Source organism: Megascapheus bottae, chromosome 32 (genome assembly GCF_031878675.1).
Source record: "Megascapheus bottae isolate mThoBot1 chromosome 32, mThoBot2.hap1, whole genome shotgun sequence".
Lineage (NCBI taxonomy): Eukaryota > Metazoa > Chordata > Mammalia > Rodentia > Geomyidae > Megascapheus > Megascapheus bottae.
In genome coordinates, this window is record NC_143540.1 from 7,610,744 (window position 1) to 7,633,811 (window position 23,068).

General features: G+C 45.8%; 1 protein-coding gene across 1 annotated transcript in view; it reads right to left on the reverse strand.

The window, feature by feature from the left end:
- The window catches only part of Bsn (bassoon presynaptic cytomatrix protein), a 55,037-nt gene that overhangs the window by 23,441 nt on the left and 8,528 nt on the right, over positions 1 to 23,068 (reverse strand). The window contains exon 2 of the mRNA XM_090323188.1: positions 6,404 to 6,812. Coding sequence (XP_090179314.1) covers positions 6,404 to 6,812 — 409 coding nt within the window. The remainder of the gene's footprint in view (positions 1 to 6,403; positions 6,813 to 23,068) is intronic.

Below are 23,068 nucleotides of genomic sequence, written 5' to 3' on the forward strand. Positions count from 1 at the left end.
GCCACATTCCTAGCCCCGGGAGTACAGTCTTACGGAAACCAAGAATGTGTAATCTCTAGTTCTTTCAAGGCTGGCTTTGAACCATGATTCTCAGGTCTCAGCTTCCTGAGTAGCTAGGATTACAGACATAAGCCACCAGAAGCCAGCTCGGGCCTGAACTCTTGTTTCTGCTAATGTTGTTGTGGGTTGACTTCATCAGGTGGAGAGCCTTTGGAGGTGAGTGACTCACCTTGGTTCTGGACAAAGGTAAACAAAGACACAAGCTAAAACTCGCGCTTTCACCACCAGCAACCTTCCTCTTCCCCAGCCCCCATTCACCCAAGCTGTGCCACAGGCATCTCACCTAAAATAGAACCTCTTCAAGAAAACTGCTTCAACGCCCCTCAGTGACTCATCTTCCAGATGGGCAGAGCTATTTCTATCTAGCCTCTTCCATCCTGAGCCTGGACCGCACCCTATCCCCAGTTTCTCCTGGGCCCAGGCTCAGGTAGGTAGACTGGGCATTCGAGAACCTTCCAACAAAGACACTGGTAGAGTGAACTCTTGAAACTCAACAAAATATTCCCTCTTTTGATCTTCATTACCACTGCTCAGAAGTTTGTCCATATTACAGAGATTAGAGAGAGATAATGTATTTAATTCATGCTCCAGTTCAGTCAGAGCAGTGCTAAGACAGACTCTCCCTGGACTTAGAACCAGTAGCAGTTAAGAGTCTTCTTTAGGGGCTGGGAGCGTGGTCTAGTGGGAGAGTGCTTGCTTACCATGCTTCAAGCCCTGGGTTCCATTCCCCAGTACCACATTCACAGAAAAAGTCAGAAGTGGTGCTATGGCTCAAGTGGTAGTGTAGAAACCTTGAGCAAAACAAGCTCAGGGACAATGCCCAGGCCCTGAGTTCAAGCCCCAGAACGGGCAAAGGAAGAAGGAGAAGGAGGAGGAGGAGGAGGAGGAGGAGGAGGAGGAGGAGGAGGAGGAGGAGGAGGAGGAGCAGCAGCAGCAGCAGCAGCATGTATGTCATTTAGTCTTCTTTCCCGTGGGAAGCTGCTGCTTGACTCTGAGCCCCACCCCTCCCTAGGGGAGCAGGCATTCAGTGTCACTCCAGCACTGACATCTTGCTGCAGGCTTTCCATTTTGGTACAAGCTGAAACATCATAGAATCAGCTCATAAAGGAGCCCTCCCTGCTAATGCTGAATTCAAAGATTCCTGGATGGGTCCTACCAGCAGGCAGGACTCCATCCCTTTCTGGGCTGTGAGTCACTGGTCAGGTTCTCAATAAGAGACACAAACCCCTCTGTGGCTGCTGGATATCAAGATGAGACCAGAAGGAGGGAGTGTTGGGCTGGATTGGCCCTGTTATCTTTCACTGCAATGGATTCTCCTCAAATCCTTCTACATTGCTCTGGAAAGTCTTCTGTCCCTCTCAGATCCATCCATTATGTTCTAGAATATATCAAAGACCGACTGGCTTCCCTATACTTCCCCCTACCCTACACAGTCTTCCTCCAGTCTAGAAAAGGCTGACTTCCCTTGCTTTATCCTCTTTAAAATCCCTGCAAGCCAGGCACTGGTAATCCTAGCTATTCAGGAGGCTGAGATCTGAGGATTGTGGTTCAAAGCTAGCCCGGGCACTAAGGTCCATGAAACTCTTATCTCCGATTAAACACCAGAAAACCAGAAGTGGCACTGTGGCTCAAGTGGTACAGCACTAGCCTTGAGCAGAAGAGCTCAGGGGAAGTGCCCAGGCTTGGAGTTCAAACCCTGTGACTGACTGACGAGAGAGAGAGAAAGAGAGAGAGAGAGAACTTTACTGCTAAATCCAATGTTGTGAAGATTGTGTTCTACAGTTTCTTACAAGAATTTTATAGTTTTAGCTCTTATGTTTAGGTGTTTGACTCACTTTGGGTGAATTTTATATAAGGCTGCTATAAGGTAAGGGTTCTATTTTATTATTCTGTAGATGAAATATTATTATCCAATATTATTCTGTAGCACCATTTGTGATTTCTCCAACTCTTTTGCTCCAGAATGAGCCAGAATAAATCAAGACTTCAGAAGATTCCTGTCTAGTAATAGGGGGAGCTCATGATCTGAGTTCCTCCCCCAATTTCTATATAGTATTAATATGCAAGTTGTATGGCTAGCCTCTTCCATTCTGCAGACCTGACCCACTGAGGAAGAGGACACCTCCCCTCTCCTCAGCATACTGTTGTCCTTCTAACACCTGCTCCTCATTCTTAGCCCGCCCAAGTGGCAATGTGGTCTGGAGGGGGGCAGAGGAAAAGGGACAAGGCTGCTGGCTACAGAAGAGGAATCTGTGCTACACTCACAGCACCACCCCCGAGCCATCTGGTGCCCTGGCCCTTGCCGGAAAAAAGTGGGATGCAGGCAGTAGAAGGGAGAGGCTCTGAGCCATTGCTTCAGCTTCTTCTCCACACCACCCACTTTGCATGACTGCCTAGGCTTAAAGCTTGCCATTGGGTAAAGGGGTTGAAGTGTGGTGAGTTAAACACTCCTGGCTTGGTTTTAGCAGAGTCTTGGCCTAGAACAGGCACAGTTGAGACCTTGTCTACTCCTCAGTAGTTTTCTTTAAAGGGAATTAGAGCTGGATATTGAGGGCTCATGCTTGTAATCCCGGTGGCTCAGGAGGCGGAGATCTGAGGGTTGAGGTTTGATGCCAGGTCATGCAGGAAACTCTGTAAGATTCTTATCTCCAATTAACCACACACATATACCCCACTCCCCCCCCAAAAAAGCTGGAAGTGGCTCAAGTGGTAGAGTGGTACTCTTGAGCACAAAAACTTAGGAATGGCACTCGGGCCCTGAATTTAAGCTCCAGAACCAGAAAAGAAGAAGAAATGAAGGAGGAGGAGGTGGTGGAGGAGTTGAAGATAAAGATGATGGAGAAGATGGAGAAGGAGAAAGAGGAGGAAGATGAAAAGGGGGAGGATGAAAAGGAGGAGGAGGAAGAGGAGGGAGAAGAAAGAGGAGGATGAGGGAAAAATGAGGGAAGGATGGAAGGAAGGAAGGAAAGAAGGAAGAAAGGGAAGCAAGGGAGGGAATTGTTTAAACCCCCATCTTCTTTTGCCGCCGCCCTATAAATGGGGACTGAACCTGGGAATGTGACCTAGTGGTAGAGTGCTTGCCTAGCATGCATGAAGCTCTGGGTTCCATTCCTCAGGACCACACACACAGAAAATGCCGTAAGTGGTGCTACAGTTCAGGTGGCAGGGTGCTAGCCTTGAGCAAAAGAAGCTCAGGGACAGTGCCCAGGCCCTGAGTTCAAGACCCAGAACTGGCAAAAAAAAAAAAAAAAAAAACCAACAACAATAACAAAAACTCATAAATGGGGACTGAAGGATAACACCTCTAGTCTCGAGTGTCAGTACATTGTTAAGAGGGTAGGTCTCTTGTAGGAAGTGAAAGACATACAGACTCCAAAAAGAAACAACTCCCCTCCCCTAAGTCCTCTACTGGGTTTCAAACAGATAAAATTATTTACCAGCCCTGAACTGGAATAATCCACAAAGAAAGAGCCTCCCCCAAGAAAAGTGACAGCTATAGCCCAGTTCGTCTCATTCACGGTCTGCGGTGTTAGTCATCAACCAGGCAGTCTTTACTCAAGACCCATACTGGGAACATTCCATTTTCCATGGCCACACACCAAAGACAGAGATGTTTCACCAGTGGTCTCAGAGCCTTTGTGTCACTTGGGTGGTCCTTGTCTCCAGATCCCTCCCTCTCTGTCTAGTGGGAAGCAATACCTTTTGTTGACATGCCCTGGACACAGCACTCAGGCTGCTCGGCCTCCTCAACCAGAGTTCAGTATTACCCCACTAGACCCCAGACAGGATCTCTAGGCTACTGTAGATAGTGCAACTGGGCTGGGAGTGGTAGCACCCCCTAATCTCTTCTATTCTAATTGACTACTTCTGGGAACTAATTGAAAAAGGAAGGGAGTGGTATACCCAAGTTTCCTGGAAAAGATTACTATCCCTGTCCCCCAGACACCCAGACATCTGACTTTATACATGCATAAAAATTTAAGCCAGCTAGGCACAGGTGGGTCACCTCCTGTCATCCTAGCTACTCAGGTGGCTGAGATCTAAGGATTGTGGTTCAAAGCCAGTCCTGGCATGAAAGCCCATGAGACTCTTCTCTCCAATTAGCCACCAGAAAACCGGAAGTGGCATTGTGGCTCAAAGGAGTAGATCCCTAGCTTTGAGTAGAAAAGCTCATGAACAGTGCCCAGGCTCTGAGTTCAAGCCCCAAGACCAACCCCCCCCCCAAAGAAAAGGAGAAGAGTATTCATAATTGTGAACCTGCAGAATAGGCAAGGCCATCAATTCCCAAACTGGGTGCTATGGAGCAGGAGCCCTGGACATAGTTTTTGAAAGCAAGTTTAGGAAAGGTAGTCAACTACAGTCTTGTCTTAGAGCTCTGAATACCTCTGAGGTAATCCTAGCTACTCAGGAGGCTGAGATCTGAAGATCACAGTTCACAGCCAGCCTGGGCACTAAAGTCTGTGAGACTCTCTAATTAACTACCAGAAACAGGAAGTGGGGCTGTGACTAAAGGGGTAGGGTGGTAGCTTTGAGCTCAAGAGCTCAGGAACAACACCCAGGCCCAGAGTTCAAGTCCCACAAATGACAAAAAAAAAAAACCTCTAAGATATCTCACAGCAAAGAACCACTGCATTTGTCCAGCCCAGCAATTCTTTGAGCCTGAGAGTTCTGCTCATTCCCCAAATACTGTGAATCTGCCATGAGTCTGAGGCCCCTTTTTCTTCCTGGCCCTGAGCCTTCGGCTTCCTCCCAGCACAAAGAGGCAGATGGACTAAATGTCTCCAAGGCCCTCCTACTCTACTGTTTTTCCAAGCACAAGTTAAAGACTGGCTCCTTTCCCATCTCACTGATGTTTCTGGGCTTTGGGGGTAGCCTGGAAGCAGAAGCTATGGCATGTGAAGATTGGGTTGCCCAGCAGTAGCCTGGTATCTCCATGAATGGCACCCCATCCACCATTCCACCAGCTATAGCACCATTGAGCATTTCAGGGAATCTGAAACCAACAAAGGATGAGACCAGCACAAGGAAGGGATGCTCTTCCCAGAGACACGGAGCACAGGTCAAGACTCCCTTGTTCATGGAAGATCCAGTGTTTCTCACAGAAACACATGGAGTGAGCTTCTCGGGTCTTCTACACACTGTCCTCAATACTGAGCAGCAAACACTTACCTAACTGATCAGGGCAGGGATGTGCCTATTTCTAATCACAGATGCAATGATCACGAGCATGCACGCCTCCTCTGGAAGCCTCCACAGTCCAGGAGTGACTCCAAACGCATTGAGTCATCCCTCCCCACACACCGACAGCTCCTTCCTCAGACTCTCACACTTACCTCTCACTCACCACACATCCCACACCCACAGCACCTCCCAGCATATATAGAGCCTGACCTGTGAACAATTATTCTCACTTAGCACCTCCCCTTCCCCCCTCATCCTCAACATGGGTCTTTATAGCTCCAGCTGCTAATAATCCCAGAGGTGTCCAGATCCACATTTGCAGTCAGCCAAATCTCTGTCCTGTCCCAAATAGAGCCATTCAAGAAGAGAAACAGAGGCTTCCCTAGGAGTTGCTCCCCCACCCCCACCCCATCCCTGCCATGGCATCTGGAGGAAGCCAACGAATCTAAGCAAGTCATTTCACATGAAATGACCCGAGCTCAGCCTCTAGAGCATAAAGATAGCTCCCAACGTGTTGGTTAAGCATCCTAGGACAATGCAAAGCATCTTGAACAAAGCCACAAGGCCAAGATGGGAGCTGTGGATCTGGGAGACCTCTGGGAAAATCAAAAACTAAACTCATGTAGGAGCTGGAAGTATGGCCTAGTGGTAGAATGCTTGCCTAACATGCATGTCGCCCTGGGTTCTATTCCTCAGTACCACACACACACACAGAAAACACTGGAAATGATGCTGTGGCTCAAGTGGTAGAGTGCTAGCCTTGAGCAAAAAAAAACCCAAAAGTGCCCAGGCCCTGAATCCATGCCCCAAGACTAGCAAAAAACAAACAAAAGATCTTTAACTCTCAGCCTCCTGTGTAGCCTAGACTACAGACATGAGACACTGGTGCCTGGTACCAACACCTTTATACCAGGCCAAACTTGGACCAAGAGAGAGAGGTGGGGGGGGGGGTAGGGCAGAGGGAGAGGAAGGGAGGGAGGGAGGGAGGGAGGAAGAAGGAAGGGAAGGGAAGGGAAGGGCAGGGCAGGGCAGGGAAGGGAAGGGAAGGGAAGGGAAGGGAAGGGAAGGGAAGGGAAGGGAAACTGATAGAAAAAGAGAAAGAAACCAGGAGAGGCATGGTTATAAGATGTGAGTAAATTCAGAGTCCACGTAGAGTGCTTACCTGGGTGAGATGAGGGTTAGGATTGAACCCACACTGGTTGCACACCTTGCTGTGACACTGGGTGCAGGTATTGAAATTTGGCTGGCTGGGAGTGGATGTGAGATCCGAGGTCTTGCATATAGGACACAAGGTACTGCTGGGAAGGGGGGCGATCTGGGGAACGGAGTAGGGTGATGTGGGGGTGCTGCCTCTGTCTGGTGACACTGAAGGAGATCGTCCGGATCTCTGTGTCCTACTGTCTACCTGAAGTGTCCTTCGAGGACCATCAGCCTCCTGGCCAGCTGGACCCTGTGTCCTTGTCTCCCGGGGACTCTCTCGGCCAGGAGCTGTAGCAGAAGCTTGTTTGAGGGTGGAGGAAGCTGCTCTCTGGCTACTCAGGGGCTCTTTGGGGTCCACTCTCCGTGATACACTGAAATGACATTGAAAACACTGTGTTAGCAATATATCTTAAGAGTAGCAGCCTGTGGAGGTCCCCACTGTGCCTGGCAAAATGTATTTTTTATACACAGTTGTGTATGATCTGAGATCCAGCCCTTAAGTTACCTCAGAAGCAAGGCCCAATATGCCTGACCCCTCACCATCCATCCTAATCTGGCTTAGCTATAGAGGACCCAGTAAGATTGGCTAGTTCCTTAAGGCAGGCTTAAAATCCAGTCCCTTGACCCAACTTAAATTTCATTTATGCCAGTTTTCCTCCTTTCCATTTAAGAGGCAAAGCACGGTGCCAGTGGCTTGCATCTGTAATCCTAGATATTCAGGAGGTGAGATCTGAGGATCATAGTTCAAAGCCAGCCTAGGCAGAAAAGTCCCCGTGAGGGCACTAGCTTTGAGTACAAAGAGGCTCAGAGACAGCACCCAGGCTGAGTTCAGGCCCTGAGTTCAAGCCCAAGGACAGGCTAAATAAATAAATACTGATGGCTGTTCTTCCTGAGGTAAAAAGACAATTTAGGAAATGGGACATATCAGTCTCAGTGGCAGGCCAAAGCATGCTTAGTCTGGGGTAGCTGTGCAGTGCCAGAGTGGCAGATGTAAGTCTTCTTTTCCCAGCACCTTAGAACAGCTTTCAACAATAGTATGTATTGAACTATCTGAATTATTTGGAAATTTGAGGAGCCAGGGCATTAGAGCCTCTCTGATTTTCAAACAGGAATGTTTGGGCTTTATGATAAGGAGAAAAAGATAATGGAGATAGGAATCTATTGAGGATAAAAGCAACAGTCCAGGGCCAGAAGTTTGACCTAGTGGTAAAGTGCTTGCCAAGCATGCATGAAAACCCGGGTTCGATTCCTCGGTACCACATACATAGAAAAAATGCCACAAGTGCTGCTGTGGCTCAAGTAGTAGAGCTCTAGCCTTGAGAAAACCCAAAAACAAAGCTCAGTCCCTGAGTCCAAGCCCAGGACTGGTAAAAAACAAAAACAAAAAACAACAGTCCAGAAAAATGTCCAGGAAATAAGAAAAGAAAGGGAAAAGAAAGCACAGTCAGGACATTCTTGACTTCTTAACTGAAATGGGGGAATCCAGGCAGAAAAGCTAATCTATGGATGGGAAGTATGATAGCAAAATTACAAGTATGAGCTTAATTGGGTTGAAATGGGTAGATAGGGCTAGCTAGGACATCATGAAAAGGGGTACAGCTTGAGTTCAATTTACTTGTCTAGCAAGTGCAAGGTCCTGGGTTTGATCTCCAGTAGCAAAAAAAGAAAAGACAAAAGTAAATATTTATTTCTTTATTTTCCAGTCCTGGGGCTTGAACTCAGGGTCTAGGTACTGTCTCTTCTTTTGCTTTACTATTTGTGCTACTTCTGGTTTTTTCTGCTTATGTGGTACTGGAGAATCAAACCCTGGTCTTCATGTATGCAAGGCAAACACTCTACCACTAAGCCACATTCCAAGCAACTGAGTTCAATTTAGGTAATTTATAAATGTATAGATTTGTTTTAATCTGGGAGTCGAAGATTCAGTATACAGGAAATTCTTGGGAAGAAAATTTCCCCCAGAGTGGTAGTCCAGAAAAGCCTATAGGGAGCATTCACAGTCATTGGCATGGAAGAAGATGGCAGAAACAGAGCAACCAGAGAAAGTAGGCCAAAAAGAATAGAACTGGCCAGACTGAATAGACTGGTGGCTTACACCTGTAATCCTAGCTATTCAGGAGGCTGAAATCTGAGGATTGTGGTTCAAAGCCAGCTCTGGCAGGAAAGTCTATGAGACTCTTAATTCCAATGAAACACTAGAAAACCAGAAGTGGCACTGTGGCTCAAAGTGGTAGAGCACTAGCATTGAGCTGAAGAGTTCAGGGACAATGCCCAGGCCCAGAGTTCAAAGAAAAAGAAAGGAGTTGACAGGGTCAGAGAAGTTCTCAGAATGGGAAACACCCAACAGCCCTATGAGCAGTGATAAGTCTACGTATCTGAAGCCAAGAACTTGCAGGAGAAAAAAAGCTACACCCAGGAGGGGTAAATGCTCCTGGCATCCAGTTCATCTCCTTCTACTGAACACAGGCCCCACTACACTTAGGGTTTATGAAAGGAAGGAGCAAAGACGATGAGAGGAAGATGTCCACCAACACCAGAATCCAGGCCTATCCCAGGAAAATGGTAGTGTTGTCTAGCAAAGACATGCAACTTTACCACTGAAGCCCCTTGAGGCCAATGCTTCTCTCAGGCAGCCTCAGTTTCCTGACAAGGGCTCAGATGAGGATATTGTGCAAGATATAGAAAAGGGACACTCTTATAAAGCAGGAAAGATGGGGTTGGGAACATGGCCTAGTGGTCGAGTGCTCACCTAGCATACACGAAGCACTGGGTTCCATTCCTCAGTACCACATACACAGAAAAAGCTATGGTTCAAGTGGTAGAGTGTTAGCCTTGAGCTAAGGAAGCTCAGGGACAGTGTCCAGGCTGTGAGTTCAAGCCCAGGACTGGGGGAGGGGGGGGAAGAAGCGAGAAAGAGGCAGATGGAAGGCCAGGAATGCACAAGCCTCACAAGATGTCCCATGTCCCAGGTCCCAGGAGAGTCACCAGAAAGGGACTTGGATAACAGATCCATAGTGGGCAAGCAGGATGGAGGCTACTGTACTGGCATCCCCTCCCTCAGGGATGGTCTGCTAGGGTTAAAGAAGACTGGAAGGAAAAGCAGAGAGGCATGGTGCCAGAACAGGTTCCAGAGAGAAACCATGCTGGGTTCCACATGGCACTATTCTAGAATATGAACATTTGAAAGAGAAAATGGTTCCCATTAACAAGCTCTCTTTGTTCACAGGGAGGAGAGTGAACTTCGGGAGATGTTCTCTCTAAGTCAGAGCAGCCGGAAGAGGCCCACGAGTTCAAAGGAGGTTTTGATACATTCATAGATGACCTTTCAGTAATAAGCAATTATACCTTGGGCACATGCTGTGGGAAGATTTTCAAGCAGAGAAACAGAAAAGGGCAATGGTCAAGATCTGGCTCCTGGGTCCTAGCGGTCTTAAGAATGAGTATCAACGGGGCCGGGAGTTTGGCCTAGTGGTTAAAGTGCTTCCCTAGCATGCATGAAGACCTGGGTTCGATTCCTCGGTACCACATACATAGAAAAAAGCCAGAAGTGGTGCTGAGGCTCAAGTGGTAGAGCTCTAGCCTTGAGAAAGTCCAAGGACAGTGCTCAGGCCCTGAGCTCAAGCCCAGGACTGGCAAAAAAAAAAAAAAGAATGAGTATCAAAATTTAGAAAGGTGGCTTAGTGGTAGAGTGTTTGCCTAGCATGCAATTCCTCAGTACCACATACATAGAAAAGGCTAGAAGTGGTGCTGTGGCTCAAAGTGATAAAGCACTAGTCTTGAGCACAAAAACTCGGGGACAGTGTCCACACCCTGAGTTCAAGCTCCAGGCATGGTATCAAAGGTGGAGGGGGGAAGAATTTTAAGACACATGGAAGTAGATACCAAGAAAGCTTATTCATAAAACAAAGCAAAGATAGTCCAAAGGCTAGACAGACATGAGTGTGGTCATATCTGAAAACATGGTGCAGAAAGTATTTTCTCATATCAACGGTATTTATGGTGAAAAAGTAGGTGGAGATTGCTCATATTTATCTTAGGCTAACTGCTTCGCTAATGATGAACAATCTGGCATGTTCCATTATTCTTACAGTTATACTGCTTTATCAACTAGGCCCAGAGATGTCAAGGTTGATTTGCTCAATAAATTCAAACACTGCCTTGTAAGAGCTTTCCTGTAAAAGATTCCTCCATCTCCCTCATTCCACTCTCCTACTACTTATTATTGCATTAGGGATGGGTTCTCATATCCCTCCTCATACACATGCACACACACACACAACACTCACCCTGATACTGGGTGAGCCTAGTCTGTCTCTGTCTCTCTCTGTCTCTCTCTCTCTGTCTCTCTCTCTTTCGCTCTGCCAGTCCTGGGGTTTGAACTCAAGACCTGGGCACTGTCCCTGAACTCCTTTTGCTCAAAGCTAGCACTCTACTACTTGAGCCACAGCATCACTTCTGGCTTTTTCTGTGTATATGGTACTGAGGAATTAAACCCAGGGCTTCGTGCATGCTAGGCAAGCACTCTACCACTAGGCCACATTTGCAGCCCTCCTATTCTTGATTTAAGGTCAAAAACCTCTTATTCAAGAAACCATACACCCTTTTCAGGTGGCTTAACACCAGCCTTGACCAACAGAAGCCCTCCCCACAAGTTGACCACCAGGATCTTTCTTCTTCTCTCTGTGCTATTCTCCTCTTCCCAGTCTGGGGAGCAGTTCAGGGATACCCCTATTTCAATGTTCACATGCTGAGAGCATTAAACTCGGTTACTTAGGCTTTAATTCCATCAGACAGATTTTTCTCACAAGTAAGACATTCTCAGTCTGTGCATGTGGGGAGCAGTGATTAAGACATGGCAGGGGAATCGCACTGAGATGCTGTGCATGCACGTATGTGTGCACGTGTATGTTAACATGTGCTTGCAAATGTGAGTTGGAAATGTGCTGCCTTCATGCACAAATGGGCGTGCAAGTGTATGTGAGATCTCCCTCTCTATGGCTAAATACTTGAGAAAGACCTAAGCCTGGTAAAGAGGCTGGTTCCCCAAGGGAAGGACAAGAGGCACCAACCCTAGAGTGCCAAAGCTAGACTGAGCCAACAGAGGGGCCAAGGCTACCCCAGCATGAGGAAGAGAGGTGCCAGGTGCACAGTAGGCATTGAGGAAAACATTAGCTCTTGCTTTCCTCTCTTCCTTCCTTGGCTTAACAGCAAGTAGAGTGGGCAGAAAGCCTGAGATTCTGATGCCAATGTTTCAGGGAAGTAGGAAGTAATAAGAAGTCCAGCCAACAATGCTGATAGAACTGGATGGTGTATGTTTGACCAGAGAGAAGAGATCAGAGGCTCTGAGAGCCAGGCTTATTCAACAAGCTCAAAGACCCTGTGGCTGGTACGAAGGGGTCCACACAGCACTGCTAAAGGAATGAGAAGAATATTGTGTTCTTAGGCCGTGTCATGTTTTCAAGGTAGAGAGATTATCTGGGATAGTACTGGGGACCCAGGGAAGATTGGGGCTCCAGAGAATAGAGCAGGGGTGCCTAAAACAGAGGATAGGATGAGTTTACATCAAGATACAAGAGAGGAAGAGATAAGGTGATAGAGTTTAATATGGCACTTAAGAGTAGTACAGGTGTAGCTTCACTGAACATCTGATCTACAGGGCATCGAAGCCACAGGGCATGGCATATATTATAGATACCACCATTGTGACACCAGTGCTCGTACTCCGTATATTGTTAAAACTGCTGAAACTATTAACGAATTAGTTAACTTTGTGTTATGTGCTTTTTTTTTCCAGCTGAATAAAAGGGAGAGGGAGAGACTGAATCCCTGTATAAAACTGGAGTCGGAGTATTCCTCTCATGGGCTTTTGAGCTTTTGTGCTCAAAGCTAGTGCTCTACCAGTTGAGCCACAGCTCCACTCTTTATTTTGTCCCTGCCCTGAGGCAGGCTACCCTTAATCCATGAACAAACCTACTGACATTCATTTCTCTTCCTAACTCAGCAAGATCCATTCAACACTCCTCACACCCAGGACCCTTTTAGACAAAGCTCGAGTTCCTTGCTAACTCAGTAATCATGTTACCATCTATCAGGCCTGAAGAGTCTAGAATAGCAACCCCAGCAGACTGTTTCTGCAATGCCCTCCACTTCATCAGGTAACTACTGGCACAGCTCTGGGCATCTGCTCACAGGGCCATACATACCCAGTTCAAATGTTCAAATGACACCCCCACCTTGCCGGAAGAAGTGTTCATACTAATCAGGAAGCACACCAGCAGCAAGCAGAGACGAGTGAATCACAAGGGCAAGGGCACTGGCTTTAGTCTCCTGGACTAATGCAGAACAGGAAAGAAGCACAGCATGACCCTAAAAAGTCCCGGATGTTTGTCCTAGCAGTGGAGGAATCCAAATCTACTGAAGTTATGTAAGTAACGCCAGGCCCCAGATACCCCATGAGAGGAAGGCATTGCCTTACTGGTGGCTCACACCTGTAATCCTAGCTACTCAGGAAGCTGAGATCTGAGGATCAGAGTGTGAAGTCAGGCTTGGCAGAAACATCCATGAGAGACTTTTTTCTCCAATTAAAGCCAGAATTGGAGAAGCCGGGATAGCCAAACAAGTCAGGTCCATCTACTGATGAGGCATGAGGCTCCAAGCATGGCTGTGCAGGAGGCTGTGTAGGATGTCAACATGTATGTTTCCCCCACTCACATCACACTCTTCTCCCTCCACACAGGAAGACAATCTGTCACTGGTGAGAAGGCAGAATGCACAGAAGAGTAGGCCATGGGACAGTAAGAAATCAAATCATTCTTATGCAAGGTACTGTTTGCTCATGCCTAAAATCCTAACTACTCAGGAGGCTGAGATCTGAGGATCACAATTTGAAGCTAGTTCAGACAGACAAACACGAGAGACTCTTAGCTCCAATTAACCACAAAAAAAAGGAGAGCACTAGCTTTGAACACAAAAACTCAGAGACTTCGAATCTCGCAATCAACCAACAAATAAACAAAAAAGCTCAACGACAGTACTCAGACCCTGAGTTCAAGCCTCAGGACTGACACAAAAAAGAAAATATCTAATCTTTTAAATTTTTTTTTTCCTAGCACATGCCAGACCTTTCGTTTTTGTTGTTGTTGTTTTGTTTTGTGGGTTGTGGAGTTTAACCTCAGGAACTCAGGGCCTGGGCACTATCCCTGAGCTCTTTCAATCAAGGCTAGAGCTCTCCCACAGCACCACCTCCAGTTTTCTGGTGGATCCTTGGAGGTAAGAATCTCATGGACTTGCCTGCCCAGGCTGGATTCAAACCACGATCCTCAGATCTCAGCCTCCTGAGTAGTTAGGATGACAGGCTTGAGCCATTGGTACCCACTATGCCAGATCTTTTCTATCTATGGCTGTAATTAATCCTCACATCACTCAGCAATGTAGATCCGGATGGGAAAAGTAAGGAAGTGACGTGGATCAGCAGTGGTTCTTTTTCCCTAAATCTGTACCATTTCCCCCCAGAGAGCTTTCATGCTCCTATAATCTTTCCTAAACTAGGGCACTGCCACCTGCCCTCAGAAAGCCAGAATGAATTGTCTCGCTCCCCAAGAAACCCAGAGATGAACAGGAAGGCACAGCAGGCCGAGAAGACATGAAGAAACCAGTCCCACATGGAAGCTCCTCTTCATAATGATTCAAGGGGCAAATTCAAGGGCACTCCAAGGAAAAGGGCTGACCTAGAGCTCAGTGGACACAAGCAGGGATTACAAGCTGAGAGACTCACAGGAAATGAGGTCCCCTCCTCATATCCATACTCAGGCAAGCCTTGTATCTGACAGGCAAGCCCAGTAATGATGAGCTCAGGGAACATCAAGTTCTGCTGCTTCTCTTATAGCTCAGAGAACAGAACTAGAGACCACGCAAAGGCACCAGATGGAGTCCTCTCTATTTTAGCCAAAAGCTGTGACTCATCTGAATGAATCCTACAGTTTTCAGAAGTCTAATACCTACCTTATCTTGAAAAAAATATAATAATAATAATAATAATAATAATAATAATACATTCTTGCTGAGCGCCAGTGGCTCATGCCTGTCATCCTAGCTACTCAAGAAGCTAAGATGTGAGGATGGCAGTTCAAAGCCAATCCAGCCACAAAAGACCATGACATGAGACTCTTATCTCCAATGAACCACCAGAAAACCGGAAGTGGTGCTGTGGCTCAGTGGTAGAGCACTAGCCTTGAGCTGAATCACTCAGGAAGAGTGCTCAGGCCCAGAGTTCAAGCCCCATGACCCATTTAAAAAAAAAGAAAGAAAGAAAAAAAGAATATATTCTTCAAAAGCAAACTATGCTAGTGATATATTTAAAAAAATCCGGAAAACTGTTCCCTGCTATTATTCTGAGATTGAATAGAAACCAGGTAAGACACAGAATTGGCCTTCACTTTGAAAAGAAAATTTCAGTAAGAAAGTGGCCTCAAAGGACTTGGCTTCACCCTCAACCTCAAGACAAAGAGCTACCAGGTGGCACTGGAAGAGATGCTATACTCAGAAAATCAAGTTCAAACAAACCACCCTTTGTGTGTGTGGGGGGGGTACTGGGGTTTGAACTTGGCCTCACACTTGCTAGCCAGGCATTCTACTGCAGAACCACTCCTCTAGCCCTGTTTTTCACTGGTTATTTTTAGGATAAGGTCTTGCTTCTCAGCCAGGTGTATGCCATCTTTAGATTTCCTATTGACACTAGACTCACAGGTACACTGATATGTCCAGCTTCATTTTGTGGAGACAGAATCTCATGGGCTTCTGCTCAGAGTGGCCTAGCACCACAATCCTTGTAGTTCTGGCTCACATATAATTTGGGACGAGGGGCATAGTCTACTGTTCAAGCTATCGGTTGGAAAGGGGTTGCACAAGCTTTTATGCCCAGGTTGTCTTTGGAACTGCAATTCTCCAGTTCTCAATCTCTCAATTAGCTGGGCATAAGCCAAATAGCACCTAGATAAAGCCACACTTTTATTGTAGTTATTCTAGAAAACACAGTAGAGCCAGGACACAGGGTGACACTGCCAGGCTCTGTGTTCTATCCCCAACACCACCAAAAATTGAAATGAAAAAAAAAAAGTCAATCTCAAAAGGTTGTTAAGTGCCTTTGCTTAACATTTTTGAAATGACAAAATTCTAAAACTAGAAGACCTTTTTGTACTTGCCAGAGATTGGGGACAGGGTGAAAGGGCAGGAGGGAGGCGGGTGTAATTGTGAAAGACCAGACACAGTTGAAACTAGGTTCAGTATCTTGACTGTGCTAACAAATAAACAACTCTTCATAAATCATTTATATATATATATATATATATAAGCACACATATAAATGAGTACAAGTAAGCTGGGCTCTGGGAAAGCTGGTGGATTGAGCCTAATCTGGGTTATATGACAAGACCCTGCCTCAAAAATCCAAAAGGAGACTCAAGAGGCTGAGATCTGAGGATCCTGGTTCAAAGCCAGCCTGGGAAAGGAAAGGCTATGAAATAATTATCTCCAATGAACTACTAGAAAACCAAAAGTGGCGCTATGGCTCAAAGTGGTAGAATACTAGCCTTGAGCTAAAGAGTTCAGGGGCAGTGCTCTGGCCCTGAGCACCACGACTGATCTCTCCCCCTGCAAAATAAAAATCCAAAAGGATGATCATGTCTGTAATATCAGTTAGTTAGCAGACAGAGACTAGGAGGATCAGAATTTAAGGCCAGTCTGGGCAAAAATTAACCAAAATCCCATATCTCAATTTAGGCAGAAGGACCAAGTGATTCTAGAAAGTACAAATCTCCAAGTTCAAATCCCAAGTACCAACAATAACAACTAAAAATATTCCCTGAAACTCTAACATCATTTCAGACTATGTCAAGTAACCAAAACAGTCTCGAACAAAAAAGTAAACTCCCACTTTCAACCTTATTACAAAGCTATAGTAATAAAAGTAAATAGAGGGCCAGGAGTTTGGCCTAGTGGTGGAGTGCTTGCCTAGCATGCACGAAGACCTGGGTTCGATTCCTCGATACCACATACATAGAAAAAAAGCTGGAAGTGGTGCTGAGGCTGAAGTGGTAGGGTGCTAAGCCTTGAGAAAGTCCAAGGACAGTGCTCAGTCACCGAGCCCAAGCCCAGGACTGGCCAAAAAAAAAAGTAAATAGAGACAGAATTAGCCCAATGAAATAGAACAGAAGCTAGACTGGAAAAAGAATCTTACTAGGTACCAGTGGCTCACGCCTATAATACTTACTACTCAGGAGACAGAGATCTGAGGATCAAGATTTGAAGCCAGACTAGGCAGAAAAGTCCCTGGGAAGCTCTTATCCACAATTAACCACAAGAAAAAAATGGAAGTGGAGCTGGGCTCAAAGTCATAGAGCACTAACCTTGAGCAAAAGAGCTTAGGGACAGAGAGCCAAGCCCTGAGTTCAAGCCCCATAATGAATAAAAAAGAAAAAGGGAGGCTGGGAGCATGGCCTAGTGGTAGAATGCTCACCTAGCACGCACAAAGCCCTGGGTTCAAATTCTTTGTACTATATGCACAGAAAAAAAAGCTGGAAGTGGTACTGTGGCCTTGAGAAAGCCCAAAGATAGTGCCCAGGCTCTGAGTTCAAGCCCCATGACTTGCAAAAAAAAAGGGGGGGAGGCTACATATTCCTTTATTTCATTTCATATGAAATATTTGAAATAAGCAAAATCTATAGACAGCAGATTAATGGTAGGTAGGAGGAAGGTGGAAGAATGGGAGGTAACTGCTTATAAACCTGAGATTTCATTTTAGATGATGAAAATATTCTTATCTTGGATTTTAGGTGTTTTTTTCTTGGGGGGGGGCGTGTTGATTGTGGGTCTTGAATTAAAGTCCCTGAGCCTCTTTGTGCTCAAGGCTAGTGTTCTACCACTTGAAGCACAGCTCTACTTCTGGCTTCTGGGGGGTTCATTGGCCCATAAGAGCCTCACCGACTTTCCTGCCTGGGCTGGCTTTGAACCATGATCCTCAGATCTCAGCCTCTTGAGCAGTCAGGATTAGCAGCATGAGCCATTGGTACCTGGGCATAAGTAGTCTTCTGCTCAGATGATTATGAATATGCACAAGGCAACCTGCAGAATGTATAGATAAAGAAAATGGAATTTACATCACATACCAGGGAAAAAAGAGGTATTTCTAAGGGACTCTTCCAACTAGGAGACAGCCCTGGTCAGAAAGGAAGATGAGAGCCTGGAAGCTCTCTGGAGGCTAGAAAAATCTTTGAAACAAGGACACTGACTTTCCTCTGCTTGGTGCTGCTGTAACTCACAGTACCCTAAAGGACTGAGCAAGTAGGCTGGGAATGTAGCTTAGTAGTAGAGTGCTGCCTAGCAAGCATGAAGCCCAGAGTTCGATTCCTTAGTACCACAGATACAGAAAAAGCTGGAAGTGGAGCTGTGACTCAAGTGGCAGAGTGCTAACCTTGAGCACGAAGAAGCTCTGGGACAGTGCTCGGGACATGAGTTCAAGCCCCAGGACTTGCAGGAAAAATTTTTTTTAAATATTGAGCAAATGGGTATCTAGCTAGGACATGGAAGCAGAGTAGTTTGCTTGAAGATATATCTAGGGCACAGTAAAGGCTCAGAGCGTCTCAAAAATGCCATGGTCTGTTCTAATTCTGGAAGAGATTTTTTTAAAGTAGCTTAGCCAAAAATTGCTGATTCTTTGGAAAGTGGGAAGGTATGGAGATGTACTCCTATATTCAGTAAAAAAAATTAAGCTACAAAATAATATATTCAGTATGATGCCATTTCCTCAAAATGATGTGTGTGGGTACACATAAAATGCATGAATATAAATTCATGAAGAAAGATCTTAGAAATAGGCACAGAAAAGGAGTAATGCAGGAGAGCTGGATGTGTGTTAAAATGGTAGGGCACTTGCCTAGCAAGAACAAGTCTCTAAGGGCTGGGAAGATGGCTTAGTGGTAGTGTTTGCCTATCATGCATGAAGCTCTGGGTTCGATTCCTCAGTCCCACATACACAGAAAAAACCAGAAGTGGTGCTGTGGCTCAAGTGATAGAGTGCTAGCCTTGAGCAAAAGAAGCTCAGAGACAGTGTCCAGGTCCTCAGTTCAAGCCCTGGAACTGACAAAAAAAAAATGAAGTCTCTGAGTTTAAACCCCAATACCATCCAAAAAGAAAATAGAAAAAAAAGAAAGCAAAAGGAAACAAGAAATGAAAATTTTTATTTGGTATAGTAGTAGCACAGGTTTGTAATCCCAGCAGTTGGGATGATGAGGCAGGAAGATCACAAATTGGATGCCAGCCTGAGCTAAATAGTAACACTCAGTCTTAAAGCAAAACAAAGCCGAGTGCTAGCAGCTCATGCCTGTAAATATTGAGGAGGTAGAGATCTGAGGATCACAGTTCAAAGACACCCCAGGCAGAAAATTCCATGAGACTCTTATCTCCAACGAACTACTAGAAAACTGGAAGTGGCAAAGTGGCTCAAAATGGTAGAGCACTCACGAGCTTTGAACTGAAGAGCTCAGAGACAGAGCCCAGGTCCAGAGTTTGCCCCAGAACCCACCAAGAAGAATACCCCGAAGCTGGCTATACTCTTTTATTATCTGGGAGCCTGCAAGAAAGATGTTCACACCTTGAGCCCACAAACATCATTCCTTCACTGGCCAGAGCTATTTATTGCTCTACCAGAAGTAGAGGCTCCCTGCCCTAGACTTGGTATGGGTGCTTGGAAATGCCCATTTTGTCTCTCTGAAATCAGGCTTTCTACTCCATCAGTTATCCTGACATACACAGAGGAACCAAGAGAGAATATAAACAAAATCCCTCAGTTCCTACCCAAGGACCACTTATGATCTTTTCAAAAGCAGTGCATGAAAATGCTTTATGTACATGTGTGAAAATGGAACAAGAAAACCGGATGAGACTGGTTTGGCAAGGGGGGAGGGAGAGGAGGGAGAATGATGGAAGAGGTGATTATGATTAAGATGCATTGTACATAAATGGATGTGCTGAAATAAAACCTCTTTATACAACTAATTGATGCAGAAGAAAAGGAAGGAAGGAAGGAAGGAACGAAGGAAGGAATGAAGGAACGAAGGAACGAAGGAAGGAAGAAAGGGAGGGAGGGAGGGAGGGAAATAGAAAGGGGAAAAGAAGGAGGGAAAGCAGGGGGAGGGAAGGAAGGGGAAGAGAGGGAGGCCTACTGGCTTGGCCAGTATCATAAAGAACCTCCATAGAAAATCCCCCCTCTATCTCTGCACTGTGGGTGGTTTATCTCAGACTGCCAGACAATCAGGCCTAAGCACCATTACTTGCAAAAAATGCTTTCAGCACAGTAGGAGAGCTGTGATGGATGCTTGGCCAGCGGGAAAGTCCTATTCCAGTCCACTGGCTTTTGAGTCATCCCAATGTGCCACCATCTGCCTCTTAGCCCCTAAGAACTGCACATCCTACAGTCAAGTGGTGGTGTCTCTCTCCCTCTCTCTAGGCTAGTTGACAATCTGCAGGTCATAACCAGAGAAAAACAGCCTTCTTCCCAATCCCCAAATCTGCAAGGGAAGGGACCTCATCCCATCCCACTCTTTCTTTTCTTTTTGCCAGTCCTGGGCTTGAACTCAGGGCCTGGGCTCTGTCCTTGGGCTTTCTCAGGGCTAGCACTCTACCACTTGAGCAACAGCACCACTTCTAGCTTTTTTCTGTGTATATGGTACTGAGGAATCAAACTCAGGGCTTCATGCATGCTAGGCAAGCACTCTACCACTAGGCCATAATCCTGGCCCAAAGAGATAATACCCTTCATCAAGTTTAATTCAAATATGCTCTGTGGTAGGATATAGCGATGCTAATCTAACCCTGCTCAGGGAACCTGGCATCAATTAATAGTCATTTAATATTAGGTCTCATGCAGAATGCTTTCAGTTCCAACATTTCATTTGATAAGGCAAATATTTGTTTAATTGACTATATTTGATTCATTCTCTTGGAACTCCAGGATTACCTCAATTTCCTCCTCTTCCTTATCTCTCTTTTTGTCTTCAGAAACCAGGTGGCACTAATAGTAAAGCACTTGAAAGTGAAGTACTACTTTATTTTTCTAACCCAGACTTGATTACCTAGATGCCTACCTGATTTTTCTTTTTGATGCCTCTAAACTACAACTAGGGCTGGGAACATAGCTCAGTGATAGCCCTTCCCTATATAAAAAGAATAAAACCTAACCAGGCCCTGTTGGCTCACTCCTGCCATCCTAGCTACTCAGGAGACTGAGATCTGAGGATCTCAATTCAAAGCCAGCTTGGGCAAGAAAGTCCGTGAAATTCGTATCTCTAACGAACTAACAGAAAACCGGAAGTAACACTGTAGTTCAAAGTGGTAGAGCACTAACCTTGAGTGAAATGCTCAAGGACACTGTCCAGGCTCTGAGTTCAAGCCACACAACCATGAAAAAAAATATCAACTTGGGGCTGGGAGTTTGGCCTAGTGGTAGAGTGCTTGCCTAGCATGCATGAAGACCCGGGTTCGATTCCTCGGTACCATACACATAGAAAAAAGCCGGAAGTGGTACTGAGGCTCAAGTGGTAGAGCCTCTAGCCTTGAGAAAGTCCAAGGCCAGTGCTCAGGCCCTGAGCTCAAGCCCAGGACTGGCAAAAAAAAAAAAAAAATACCAACTTAAGAACAAACTATTAACTTTAGGCCACATTGCTTGTGTACCCCTCCCCCAGCTACACTTAAAGGGTGTGTGTGTGTGTGTGTGTGTGTGTGTGTGTGTGTGTGTGTTTGCTGAACTAGGGTTTGAACTGAAGGCCCGAGGAGTGCTATCCTTGAACTTTTTTGCTCAAGGCTAGCACTCTGTCACCTGAACCACAGCTGTACTTCTGGCTTTTTGGTGTTTAAGACAAGACTCTCATAGATTTTCCTGCCCATCGACTAACCTGCTGGCTTCAAATGACAATCCTTAAATCTCAGCCTCTTGAGTGGCTAGGATTACAGGTATAACCCATTGGCTCAATTACCTACCAATCAACAGCTTCTAGTGAGATTCCTTATGCCATCTCCATGTATAAGTTGCACTGCATTTTAAAATTATTCATCCTCCATCATTTTTTCTCTCCTCTTTCTCTCTCTCTTTCTTTCTTTTCTTTTATTTATTTATTGCCAGTCTTGGGGCTTGAACTCAGGACCTGGGCACTGTCTTTGAGCTTCTTTTACTTAAGGCTAGCATTCTACTACTTGAGCCATAACATCACTTCCAGGGTTGTTGGTTTTTTTTGTTTTGTTTTGTTTTGTTTTCTGTTTATGTGGTGCTGAGGAATCAAACCCAGGGATTCATGAATCCTAGACAAACACTCTACCACTAAGCCACATTCCCAGACACTATCTTTCTCTCTTTATGAGTATTTGATATTTCCATCTGTGAATACCTATATCAAAATGCTAGGACATTTCTTAAGAAAGACCAGGGTGAAAGGAAAAGGACAGGTTCTCATAAGGCTGCTGGGGCCAGGGTATACGGGACAGTTACCTCTCCAATTCATCCTGGCTCTCCCTTCTCCTTAGTCATCACTCTGAACCTTGGCTTGCAAGGCCCTTGGCTTTGAGATTCCGATGCTGGCCACTCACAGAATGTAGGGGTTGGAAAAGTGGGCTCACAGGGATATAGAAAGGAGAAAAGTGCTTACAGTATTATTCCTAAGCACATTGCCTGTTATTTCCTCAGCCTCATCACCACCACCCCAGTTCATGAAAGAGTCAAGTTCTAAAGAAATCTTACTAGGTTAGAAAGGATCCCCAAGTATATCCAGAGAAAACATGACAAGAACCCATGCAGATAGCTGGGCACCGGTGGCTCACGCCTGTAATCCTAGCTACTCAGAAGGCTGAGATCTGAGGATCGTAGTTCAAAGCCAGCGTGGACGGGAAAATCTGTGAGACTCATCTCTAATCAAAACCTCCCCCTGAAAAAAACAGCCAGAAGATGAGATATGGCTCAAGTGGTAAAGTGCTATCCTTGAGCAGAATAGCTCACAGACAGCATCCTGAGTTCAAGCACCAGGGACTGGCAACAACAACAACCACAAATCAAACACCTCATCTTCCAGAGCCAAAGGATACCCTGGAAGAAAACAATTACATACACCTTGACAATGGAGGAGAACAGGCTAGACCTCACAGAATCCTCAGAGCGGCAGAAACTGCACAGAGCTACCACAGCTGTCTCTTTTGTCTACAAAGGAAGGAATCTGCCGGCTTCCTGACTAAAAGGGACAGAACTAGGTCTTCTTTAGGCTAACCCTTTCATGTCCTTCCCTCTCTCCATCACAAAGCTTTAGGCAACTGTAATGCTTCTGGAAGTCAGGGGCACACAGAGACAGCCAGAACATCTGCAGGATGTAGCTAGAATAACCATCTCAGGAATGGCAAGGCTGCATCAGGCTCTGCAGCATAAAGATTTTCCAAGAATCCTGGCCTATGGGCTGGGAAGGTAGCCTAGTGGTAGAGTGCTTACCTCGCATGCATGAAGGCCCTGAGTTCAATTCCTCAGTACCATATACACAGAAAAAGCCAGAAGTGGCTCTGTGGCTCATTTGGTAGAGTGCTAGCTTTGAGTAAAAGA